General features: G+C 30.9%; 1 protein-coding gene across 1 annotated transcript in view; it reads right to left on the reverse strand.

Annotated features, from left to right (window-relative positions):
* Positions 1–13,563, reverse strand: part of LOC123699074 (sodium channel protein 60E) — a 123,982-nt gene that overhangs the window by 22,750 nt on the left and 87,669 nt on the right. Inside the window, exons 4-7 of the mRNA XM_045645939.1 lie at positions 6,703–6,923; positions 3,961–4,153; positions 3,433–3,652; positions 228–362 (exon numbers count right to left, since the gene is read on the reverse strand). Coding sequence (XP_045501895.1) covers positions 228–362; positions 3,433–3,652; positions 3,961–4,153; positions 6,703–6,923 — 769 coding nt within the window. The remainder of the gene's footprint in view (positions 1–227; positions 363–3,432; positions 3,653–3,960; positions 4,154–6,702; positions 6,924–13,563) is intronic.

Genomic DNA, 13,563 nt, shown 5'->3' on the forward strand with positions numbered 1-13,563 from the left:
TCATTGATCGTAACATTACTTTTAAACAAATAAAATGTCACAACAAAATAAAATGTAACATTACTTTTAAACAAATAAAATGTCACACAAAATGTAACTCAAATACAACGCATTACTATTATTCCAAGGCAACTTTAGATTACTATCTATTCTAACGCTGTAATATCAGCCTTGTTTAAGAATATAACCGAATCAAATGCTCATGAGATATATAATTACAACGTTACCTCCTGTGTTATCTGCGATTCCTCTTCATAGCTCAGCGCTACGACGGCCAGCATTAGGTTGATGAGGTAGAAAGATCCGAAAAACACAACTACCGTGAAAAATGACACTGACATCGGACCACAGGATGATAGTACCTGAAAAGAAACGAAAATATACCCTATGTACTTTAATAAAAAATAAATATTGTACCTGTGTTTGAAAAAATATGCTATAATCTCCATATCCAACAACAAGAATAATAATCTCGTCAATTAGTAAATAAGTTTTTTTTTGTTTTTTATTTTTAGTTATTCATTATTACTGAATATTTGAATTTTAATTTTCAGCGTCATCTTGAAAAGAACAAATAATTATTTAATTAACAAAGTTGATTCAGTACCTCTCAGTGTTTGTTCCCTTAAAATTCAACATTCAGGAGTTGCATTGAAAATGCCTTGTTTATTTTTAACAATTCCATTGCTTCCTTGAAAAAGTATTTGATATTCCACATCAGAAATAAACGTAAATTTATACGAATCATAAAGTTTTTCTTGTATGGATTATCGTTAAGCGCGCTACCAATTACCCTACATTTGCCTAATTCGATAGCGGTCTAACCGACCCTTATTTTGGCTTGTTGTTTATATCTGTCCTGAAATAAACGAGGGCTTACTCGTTTTATCGCATTTTATTTTGGACTCATTACAGTTTTGTTTTTTGCTATTGACTCTTGTTTAATTACTGTGTGTGTGATGTATGTGTACTTGCGGATGCCCGCAGTTTCGTTCGCGTGAACTTATACAATAACACTAGGTGTATTATAAGTGTACTACTACACTACTTAACTTATCAAATAATAGCTTTTCTACATATCTATATTATTATCTTATGATTCTTGTGAACACGCAAAATAACTGCTAAGTTTTATTAAAATCTGTTGTCTCGTTTATAATAAAAAAAAATCTCACAAATCCTACAAACCACCATCACGTTTTCATAAGCGAGAAGAGGATTGTAAAGCTTTTTATTCGTAAGAGCATTAATGTTTAACAACTTTTGCTAAAATATGATCATAGTAGTTATTTAAAGTCACTTTTCTAGCTGTATCTATACTAAGCGTTTATTGATTAACCCTTCCTTTTTAATGACACGGACTTAAAGAGAATAAAAAATATGTAGGTCGTACGGTTTAATAAAGAGAAAAAATTAGAGAAAATTATTTGGCTTGCAAACAAAATAAATTTTTAACGAATATAAAAGGAAAATATCTAGCTGTTTAAAAATTGTTCTGAAAAATTTCATACATGTGTAAGCTGAATTTTTCTCTTAAATCTATTTACTAACTTGTAACATATTAAATATCATATAATGATGCGTGCCACAAGGGCCATCATGTCCTTTTTAATTAATTTTCACAAGCGTTACATCCCATATACAGTTACGAAGCCTTTGTTGTGGTAGGACCGCGGGTGTAAGATAATGTAGCGAGGGATTTTGTTTGATTCTCCGGGTACTACTTCGCTATATTATGAAAACATGTTTTGCTTCATACACTGAATATATATTTGGAGCAAGCTTAGGTTCGGCTATCTTCTTATTAAATCAAGGTCCGGGTTAAGTGTAGCCTAAATGTTGACGTTGTCTCAGCAATTTGCTTTTTTTGGTATCTTATGTACGTAAATAGAGTAAGAATAACTACTAAATCAAGACAGTCTCTGTAGATAATGCCAATGACCAAACATATGAAACAACAGTTATTTTATAAACAACACTTGATTTTCCATTAAGATTTTCAAACAATTCATAAAACTTAATTTAATCAAGAGTGTTCCATGTTCGGTATCGGTGGTAAATGTTAAAAATATGTAATGACGATTCGAAAGTGCTTCTAAAAGAAGTCTAATTGAATAATTAATTAATGTTTGAGTTTGAGTTTGAGTACAATATCAGACAATGTTTTGTCAATGGTACTTGTCTAAGATATTGTCGAGTCATGAATAGCCTCTTCGTTGACGTTGAGTGACTTGTGGCTGCATACGCAAGGTAATTGTAGGCGACCAGGCAAGTAATGAAATCCTAATAGTGCGTTACCAACTAGTCGCATTGCGGTGTTCTAGAGCATTTGCAGTGGTTACTACCGACGTAAGGAAAGCAATTGTGTCTATGTATAGTTTACATTTACGTCGAAGTTTATAAGTTTAGTAAAACCACGTGAAACTTGTAAATGTGTGTAATATACAAGACTTAAGTACAAACTTTAGGCTACGTAGCAACGCGTAGCGCGTAGTACGTCTACGTCAAAGCATAGCATATTGAATGTAAAAGCTTTTTCATGTGTATATTTGCTGTATGTAAAACCATGTAAAAATTGTTAATTTGTGAACTGTAAAAGACTTTGACACAAACTTTAAGCTGCATAGCAACGCGTAGCTCGTAGTACGTCTAAATCAAAACGTAGCACGTCGAATGTAAAACTTTATTTGTTTATATGTTTGCTATGTAACACCATGTAAAACTTACTAATTTTTGAACTACATACAAGACTTCAATACAAGCTTAAGGCTGCGTAGCACCTCTACGTCAAAACGTAGCACATAGAACGTAAAAGTGTATTCATTTGTTTGTTTGCTTTACATTGTCACGCGAAACAGAATAGATAAATACTTGTAAACATTTAAAAATTCACAGAAATTTCTATAAATACTGCAACCGTCTATATCGTGTAAACTGCAAATCACGCCAAGTCACGTAAAATTGAGCTGAGTCAAGTTACCGCGATAAAAAACCCCTTCCTTGTTCTATTAAATGCCATGGTCTTTATATTGACTATGTTAAGTAGCACTAGTGACAGAAAAATCATATTGTTGTTAAGTAGCGTGTCTTTGGCATAATGGGAAAAGGGTTGTTAAAATATTGTAAGGCATTTTGATAAGAATCAGAAAAAATAAAGAAGGGACGGACGGAAAGGTATGGATGGATTGTGTTAGAAATTATCTGGGTGAAAGGACTGATAAAATAAATTATACAAAAAATACATATTATATTAGATTTAAGGCTTATTTAACGGGATTTAAATGATTTATATTAAAAAAACATTTAGTATTATCTATGTATCTATATTGAATTGGGAAGACCTGTATTGATAGTTTGTATAATGTGTTATGTGTGATAAATAAACAAATCAAATTGAAATTAATAAATAATTACCTGAACTAGGTGACTTACCATATTATAAACATTTTCCCAGTAATCCAAAGTGATGAGTTGGAACGTAGTGAGCATGGACCAGAGGAAGTTATCGAAGTTCGTGTATCCATGGTTGGGGTTCGGGCCGACACACAAACACGTGTATTCCGGCGGACAATGTCTGGCCCCGGTGAGGTTTCCACACAAAATAGGCAATTCTTCATCATTCATCATCCAGTGTGAAGGGTCCTTTATCCACCTGCGAAATATTCGAGTAATATAAGAAAGGCGATTTCTTGTCATGTTTGATTTTTATAATGATGAAATATTATATTATGTCACCTTACTTTGAACCCTGACGAATGTAAAATATCTTTATTTACTTTTATGAAAAATTAAAAATTGAAGTGGGTTACACTTTATCAATTACGTATTCTATAAACAGCTAACTATCACATGTTCAAAAGCTTCTATACAAATTCTATTCACACAAACAATCGTTGTACCCCATCCCTAGAGAACAACATAAGTTAAAACTCTCACAAAGGTAATAAACAGTTCACTCACTGTGCCCAAAGTTCATCTGTGAAATTCTCCCCCGCTGGTATAACCAGGTTCTTCACGCATTTGTTCCTCAGTTCCCCCATGTATACTTGCAGGGCGAATAGTGCGAACACCATGAGGCAGAATATTGTGAGCGTCATTACTTCGGCTAGTTGCTTGAACGAGTGGAGCAGTGCGTTGATGATTGTTTTTAAACCTGTAGAGAGAACATGAGTATTAATATGTATTGTGGTTTTAATAATAACAAGGTATATAAATGCTGTATTTAATAGGTAGATATGAAATATTTTCTTAAATTCGTCACAGTTAATTGCAAGAAATAGTTTTTTCTGTTGTATTAAAAAAATGCTTGATATTGTATGAAATATACAACAAACGGCAATAATATTATGGATAGTGTATGGTAAAATTTAAATAATATAATGGACATGTTTGATAATTATTAAATGAGCAATATGATTTAACATTTATTTTAATAATTCTTAGGTCAAATGTATTTATGAAATGTAACATTTTATTTAATAAAACAATGATCACTGAACACAACAGTTTTAAATATAATTATTCAATTATCCAATCATATTTCGGTAAAACAAATACCATAATCATTTATTTTGGTATTTGTTTTACCGAATTAACATCTTGGCTAATAACTGAAACAATACAATTGTGCTTACAATTCCAATTAAAGTTGATATTCATAAACAATGATACACAATTCATAGCCGATTCGCAGGCCAATTAATAAAAGCACTTTAGAAATTCAAACTTGATGCCAATTAGAAGACAGTAAGACTTGTTTGCTACAGTTTAATGAAAGAATCGCATGAATACTTTTTAATCTTTAAACCGATATATCCAACGAAACGTGCACTAAATCTTTAATACTAGGTGTAATTATATGAATATAAATTATTCTTAAAATATATCTTTATTAATATGAATTTTTATTTTTTAATCCAATCAAATGTTTACCTACAATATTTATTTTTCGTGTAGGAAGAAGTAAAAAATGTGACCAAATAAATTCACCGTCTGTTACCGTAGATTTAATGTCAAATCGAGTAGTTAAATTTAACTGTTCTTAATGTTTTATTTATTAATTGACTACTTCAAAATATGTCATCAAATTGTAACTGTACCTATAAATTTAATTAATTAAAAACGATGCATAAACTTAGTCGTATACACGTTTTATTAAAACCATCTTCGCATTTTGTAGCAATGAACGTTGCTTTTTAAGCGACTTCAAAAAAAAGGAGGAGGTTATCAATTCGGCCGGATTGTTTTTTTTTTAATGTATGTACACCGATTACTCTGAGGTTTCTGAACCGATTTACGTGATTCTTTTTTTGTTCGATTCAGGATGGTGTCGAATTGGTCCCATAAAAATTTTATTCGGATAGGCCCAGTAGTTTTTATTTATGGGCATTTTTGCAAGTGCAAGTTTGAAGTCGGTTGTTTTTAACGCAGTTATGAAAGAAAGAAAGAAGAAAGAAAAGATTTTTGGTTAGAAAGATTGAAGTCTAGACTTCTATGTAATGGATAAGAACTTTTCAACAATAATATCATGTTTTACGATTGAAATATTTTTGCATTGTAACAACAAGAATTTATATCTATTTACTTGCTGTGCTCCGCGGTTTCAACCGCATTGCTCCGCTCCTTTTGGTCTTAACGTGATGATATACTATAGCCTTCCTAAATTAATGGAATATCTAACACCGAAATAATTTTCATATCAGACCAGTGGTTTCTGAGAATAGTGCGTTCGAACAAACTCTTCGAATTATAATATTATCTATTGACACATTATTACTGAATACAAGTTTAAAATATATCGAAATGTTTTATAAAATCAATTTACATGTAATGTACGTCGGCTTGTTTCCGAATGTTATCAATCTCCATCAATTTGCAATATCACAAAGAGAAATGAACCGCGAAAATAATTAATGTTCTACATGTCATACAGAAAATATCAATTATAATAGTGCATTTGTCTGAACATTTTATTTAATATCAGATTTTATTCATAACTAGCTCCTGTTGGTCTTAGCGTGATGATATTATATAGCCTAAGGTTTCTTCTTCGATAAATGGGCTATCTAACACCGAAAGAATTTTTCATATCGGACCAGTAGTTCCTGAGATTAACGCGTTAAAACAAACAAACTCTTCAGCTTTATAATATTATAGAATAGACTATAGAGTTTAGATACAACAATTTTCAACTTGATAACTGTTACGACACCAAAATAGCACTCAAACATTTGAGCATGAATATTAATTCTAACACTGCTAAAATAACGGGCTATAAAGTTATCTGAAAAGCGGATGTCAGACGCTAACGACAAATTAACTCAAATGAAATGGGATCTAGAAGAAGTAATACTATTAGTCTGAATATATTGCATATTTTATTATAGCATTGATTTATTTTAAAACGTATTTTATGAAATAATAGTGCTAAATTATGTGCATATACGTATTTATAATTAAAACTTTTTGTAACTCAGAGAAATAGTATTAAAAATTCAATTCTTAAATACCTATTTAATGACGAAATCCGCGTACAGGAAATAGTCATTTGTATAGGTACTAGTAACAAGATACCCATATAAACGAATATACCATCGTTAGGTATAACACATTTTATCTATTATGCCTCTTCGAATGCATCAAGTCAATTCAGGTTATCTATTCAATTTAATCCTTTATTGTGAATAAAAAAAATCTACTCACCAGGCATTATAGAAACAGTTTTGAGCGCTCTCAGCACCCTGAAGGTCCGCAAGCCAGCCAGGTTTCCAACCTCCATACCAATAGTAGCATATCCCGACGTGATCACAACAAAGTCCAGCCAATTCCACGGGTTCCGTAAGTATGTGTACTTGTTCAGAATAAACCCCTTCGCTATGCACTTGATTATCATCTCCGCCGTATAGATCGCCAGGAAAATGTACCTGGAAAGAAGATTTAGTTAGTTTATATGTTTAGTTTGTACCTACTAATAGTATTTTCAAAAGTGTTATTACTTATGACATTTTTAACAAAGTTCTTTTGAATAAAAAAAAATAAAATGAGAAAAGACAACGTATATGAAAACGAACATTATTTCAGTGAATTTCAAATAATAAAAAATATCTTCATTACATTAATAAACAACAAATAAATTCCAATCTAATATACATGTAAATTTAACCAGTAGATCTATTCCATAAAAACTATATTTCATCAGGAATATCAAATCTTCATTCCCGCTTCAATAAGACCAGCCGCAAACTATCAAGATGGGATATTGCATTGCTGAAGTGACAACTATTCCCTCGAATTAATGAACATTGGTAATAATTGATTAATAATTCAGTATTTTATAAGATAATCATCAATCAATTCTAAAAAAAGAAAATGGTGTAAATTTTATAATATGATTTTGAAAATATTGATTGTAAATTATAGGGAAGTAAATATGTGTAACTGAAAAATCATTTTGCAGTATTTGTTAATAATATCAAACCACACAGATAAATATTTGCTATTTGTTACATTTTTCACAATATGCCGCGCCCGCTGTGTTTAAAAATAATTCGAATACGAAACATTTTTTTTTAAAGTAGATACTATGTTTATAATGAGCCAGTAACAAAATTTTTTATATTTTAAAACCGTGTGATCAACATAATGTACTGGCTGAATAGAAGACGTCGCATATGATTCATTATTATCTGTGCACATTGCACACTATTCGTACCTACATTTACAACGCAATAAATAAATAAATGTTTCTTTAGCTTAGACATGAAAGATGAAACGAATATTAAACAAGATTTCTTTAAATGAGAAGTTTATAAAATTCAATCAGCAGAGCTAGCGCACAAGAGCAACTTTTGTCTCCGCAACTATTTTGTCTCTCACGTCAATTGTATGGAGAGTTGCGTCGCTACGTGCGCGCACTTTCATACTAGCCCATCGTGTGCTAGCTCTAAAATATATTGATTTGAAGATAAAATTGTCATCTCATTGTCTGGGTGAACGGCTTCATTATGCCCGGAGGCGTTTAATATCTAGCTTGACGTTATCTAGCTATGGTAGCGCCATTCAGAGATTCTCTTTCAAGATTCCTTAACATTTAGCGCAATAAGGTTATAACATTGGTTATGTTATTATCGGAATTATAACATTACTGGTTTAATGTAGGCTATACTAACTTAGAGTAATGTCAAAATTAAATTATTTCTTTCTTTCTCTCGCTTCTGCATTATAAGCAAAATAAATGCGTTGAAATAAAATACTTAAAACGATTTAATACAATGCAAAAAATAATAATGTAAAAGTATGAAACATATTTTCAGTATGATTCAGATGAGAATATGATGTTTTGATCTACCATGTAAAGATAAACTTTGCTTTGTATATTGAACCATTGTAATTTATAATGATCAATTTATTCTATTGTAATAAAAAACTTATGGAATTACTTAGCTTCTATACAAATTTAAATGCTTTAAAAATCACAAATGATTTAAAAAAATATTTTAGTTTAATAGAATATTTTGTTCTCACCTTCATAATTAATTATCCCTAAAGATGTTCAAGGCCAGATTAATTTAATGTAGGTATTATTTAATTGGTCATTAATAATCTCGTTTCAAAACAGATTTTCGTTAAAGTGCATGCAATAATAACATTAGCGTGTAAGCCTTGAATAATTATATTGTAGATGCAAATTTTGTCACTGTACAAAACTAACTCTTTGTAAATTCATTTTCCATACTAATATTATAAAAGCGAAAGTAACTATGTCTTTCGGTTTGTATGTCTTCTCCACGTCTAAGCCACTGAACGGATTTAGCTGAAATTTAATACAGAAATAGTATGAGACGTAACACATAGGATAGATTTAGGATAGATTTTATACTATGCTTTATTTTGTTTTATTTATTCAATTATAGAGTTTCCATTGACAACACTGCTTCTTTAAACTTTAATTTAAAAAATTACTCGCCAAAACTGAAAGCAAAGTAACATAATGACTATTAATTTTGTTAGCATTATACCGGGGATGCACTAACTCGATACCGTAGACGCTGAACGCTCAATTAAGCGTAACTAATTGGGTTACATCCTGTGTCTGCCGAAAAGATTCTATCGTAAAATATTAATAGAATTGTTACAATTTAGACCGTTATTTCGGGCTTTTTTAAGGCTGCGAGCCGGCTTTTATTTTTCGGCAGTTCGACTTATTGTTGAGAGAAATATAGTTTTATATTTTTAGATTGAAATATGAATTTCGATACGAAAAAAATTATATGGTGAGTAGGTAATACTTTTATTAATAAAAACAAAATTCTAACTTGACTAACACATTAACGGTATGATGAATAAGAACTGTGAAGAAATAATGATGAAATGAAATTAATTTTAATCTATGTACTACTTAGTTCATACATTTGTTCCCCCAGGACACATACTACAGAGTAAACTATACTTTATACAGCCTGTTCTAAAATTATGCTTTACATGTTGGAAATATAACGTTATTTGACCGGTACAGGTGATCAATATTACCTAGACGACGTTGTACCAAAATAATACGAAATAACGTACACAGGCTTCATAGTCTACATATTTTTCCTATAAAATAGCAGCCGGATAATTTCCGCAAAGCTTTGAAACGCTGCAGTGCAATTAAAATAATAAAACATTAATAAAAATTCAATAAACTAGGTATATTATTGCTGAGTGATTTTCAATTAAAAGTAGAGAGAGAGAATATATAATAATTTTGATTATGCTCTCAGTGTATAATCAATTTATTGTATGTAAGAATTTCACGACTTATTAAGCGATTTTGATAAAAAATATTAAAATTACAAAGGTCGTTCCAAGAATATTTATGTTTTAGCACAGTTTTAGTTATAAATCAGGTTATTACCCTCACTAGGCATCGTAACTAGCTTCTAGAAAACACGGAATCACTATTTGAAACTTCGCGTAAATACAGAAAAATATTGCAAATACAAGATAATAATATGATACCGATGAGTTTTCTCGGAGAAAAATCTTTCATTTAAAATGAATTATCCGTACACCGAGCTCAGCTCAGTCATTGTTACAATAATCCTATAATTTGATCTTAATCTTACTTGATGAAATGGTTGCTTTTAAAAACTATTTTCTGTTGTATTGTTTTAATATTTTTAAACTATATTTTATAGAAAAGATGTACCTACTGAATGGATTTGAATTTATTAACTAAAATTCTAGTTTAAATTTTCTCCATTACAGTTCAATTAAAATTTAATCGATCCAATATTTGCCAGAAGAAAGAAAAAATAATCGATTAATAATATATTTTCCCGCTTGAATCAGGAAATTAGGAACATTAACAATAATTATAGAAATTAACTAATAACATTAATAATTTTACACTTAATAAAATGATACAGTTTCTATCCATATCTACTAATGTTATAAATGCGAAAGTAACTCTGTCTGTCTGTCTGTCTGTTACTCAATCACGCCTAAACCACTGAACCAATTTGCATGAAATTTGGTATGGAGATATTTTGTTACCCGAGAAAGGACATAGGCTACTTTTTATTGCGAAATATGTACCACGGGCGAAGCCGGGGCGGACCGCTAGTAAGTAATAAAAATATCTAAAATTATAAATAAATATTTCGCTAGGGTTAATCTACTCGAGAGCAAATCTGCGAATTGTGATCATGTCGTTGGCAGGCATCCTTCCAGCTAGACTGATTTAGTGCGACACTCAAATCTAGCCCATATTCGATAAGAGAGATGTATTCCTCTTTTACTTTATCAGACATCTTATACACGCATCAAGTAATTTATAGAGCACTTAAATATAGAGCCTATGAATTGGTAACACCAAATTTTGTTCTGTATGAATCACTCTAGTCATCTCTAGTCTAGGTGTTGTATATTGATATTTTTCTAGTCTAGATATTGCATACCTAGCGTTGTTAAATTGTCACTTATTACGACGATTAAAAAACGCTTAAAAATCTTTATAATCTAATAAACAAAAAAAATCTTTCTGTAGCTCTAGTGGACGAAATATAACCATGTACGATAACATTAATGCTAATTTGTCAATTATGAGATTTCTACGTCACAGGAAGATAGATAATCCGCACCCTGATGTTAAGAGAAGTTCACTTCAATCAGATATAGGCCAGACCCTTACTTATCTTAAATCTCAATTTTCCGCAACGACATAATAATCTTCTCTTTGCCAGTCAATTAGTTCAACAAGTATCAATCCTCATAATCCAGACCGTATTAATAGAAAGGTATATATGTCAAGGTATTCCAATTATATTGTGCAATTCATAATCGTAGGTGTATGTGCCGCGTTAGGCACTCATTAATCAATGTCTCATTTATGGTTATTTTATGAATAATTACTTAGTAATCAGGCAGTCCGCAATACGATAATCAATATGCGAGTGTTCTGTTTCAGTCAACAACAATTTACCAATGAACTATACAGTATACTATAAACCTACTTGGTTTAATCTTATGAGGATCTTACTTTTATGTAATTTACAAGCCTAAGTGATTAGCATCCTTATTTAAAGTGACGTTAACGTGGCTCTTTATCTCCCCAACACAGTTCTTTAAAAAGCGATTGATCAAGATCTATTGGCTTTCTTGAATAAATTAGCATATCTTATAAATCACGAGACGGCGATATCGCAATTTCAAATCTTGGTTAAGTCATAAAATTAATTTGGAACAAAACTTTCTTTGATTACTTCTATTCGCTCTTGACGGTATTTGGTAATTTTAGGGGAATCTGTTTTGACATTTATGAAGGTTTCTTTATGCTTTGTTGGATTAATAGAATTTAAGTGTTAAATTGTATTTAATCTGAAGTGATTTCTTTTATCTCTTATCTCTTTTATCTCTATTGCTAAAGGTTTTAAAATTGTTTCCGGAGATTAAAAAAGAAACGATAGCATCGTTTTTATTGTTGTGAACAATTGCACGATTTATACCTAGTTGCTTCAGTTGTTTTGCATTTGGTATAATTAGTAATAGCATAACTGCTACTAAAATAAATTCGATGTGCTTTGCTACGGCACTCGGCCAATTCTGAAAACAATTTCAAGGCACGAGCGAAGGTAAAAAGTTCTCAAGCGTCGCAATTCGCAAAATAGTAGTGTTTCGGGTATTTTGTAGTTTATTTATACAAAATCGTGCTTGAAGTAAGTCGCATTAGGATTGCACACAAAGCACGGGTTTTGGATTTAAAATTAGTTAGCTTAACTTTTGATTTCAAGAACGTTATTTGGTTTACGTAAGAACTTATTCGAGGATTCATTTAATGCTTTACTTAGCATGCAAATTTTGTTGGTATAAGTCGCAAACTTTCGAGTAAATATACACTGCTATGCTGTGATATATTTAATATACGTGTATGTAAGAGATTTTCTAGATGAAAACGTGAACATTTTAAAATTACTTTGCTAGAAATAAGTGTCACTAAAAAACTCGGTATGCTAGCTGTGTTCCGTAGTTTTACTTGATATGGTCAAAGCTTGAAGAACTGATATTATTTTGGGTTGTGACCTTAATAAATGAAGAACCTTATGAATGAAATGAAGACCTTAATGAATGAATGACTATCTAAAAAAGGAAGAGCGTACAAGCAATAATTGGTCGATTTAAATGCAATGACAATGAGTTTATATCAGTCGATATTTAATTAATAAAACGTATTTTCACAACAAAATAAAAGGTATTCTATCAGAGGCAAAATGTATTTTGGCATAATACAACCCCGTTGAGTACGAGGGTAGACAAGGGAAGCTGTTATAAGGTAGAGTATTTGTACAGGACCAACTCTGAAGATCCCCAAAACATTATTATAATACTCCTGCCTTGATAAATACAAATGTAGGTCAATCTATATATCTATACGAAACTTGCTAGAGGTAGAATTCTGGTTTTGACGATATATTGGAAATATAATATTAGTGACTCTACATTCTTTAAATTACTACCCTTACTGTAACTTTTCTATCCGTCTGAACTAATTTGGTTGTGTTTGTACACCTTGAAACCTGTTATGATTGGAGAAGTAAAAATTTCGAAAGCTTTAATAAAATTAATAATTTATAATGAGTACATTCTCTCCATAAGGATTAAAAAAATATCCCGTCGTAACAAATTCATAGAGCAGTTTTTGATGCAAATTTGAGCAAAAAATGGTGAACCATAATCGATTTTGAAACGTCTTTTCAAAGTCGATTATGGTTCACCATTTTTTGTATCCACCTAGTTATTTATGCAGTGAGTAATGTTAATTCAATAGAGCACGATCGACGTGTTGTTTGAAACAGAAAGTACACATACAACAATAAAATGGCTGCCACACGCTTGCCCCTTTATGTTTACCAACTACATAAAACACGACATTTATTTTAAAGTAAAAACGGTGTATCGACAACGCAGTAGCACGTTTGAAGCACGTTGAAAAATGAATGCATTTAAATATATGAGATAAGTTTCATTTATCAAAGAATTTGTTACTTATCTTTCTTATCATAGAACATAATTTATTTTAGCTTA

Source organism: Colias croceus, chromosome 17, assembly GCF_905220415.1.
Source record: "Colias croceus chromosome 17, ilColCroc2.1".
NCBI lineage: Eukaryota > Metazoa > Arthropoda > Insecta > Lepidoptera > Pieridae > Colias > Colias croceus.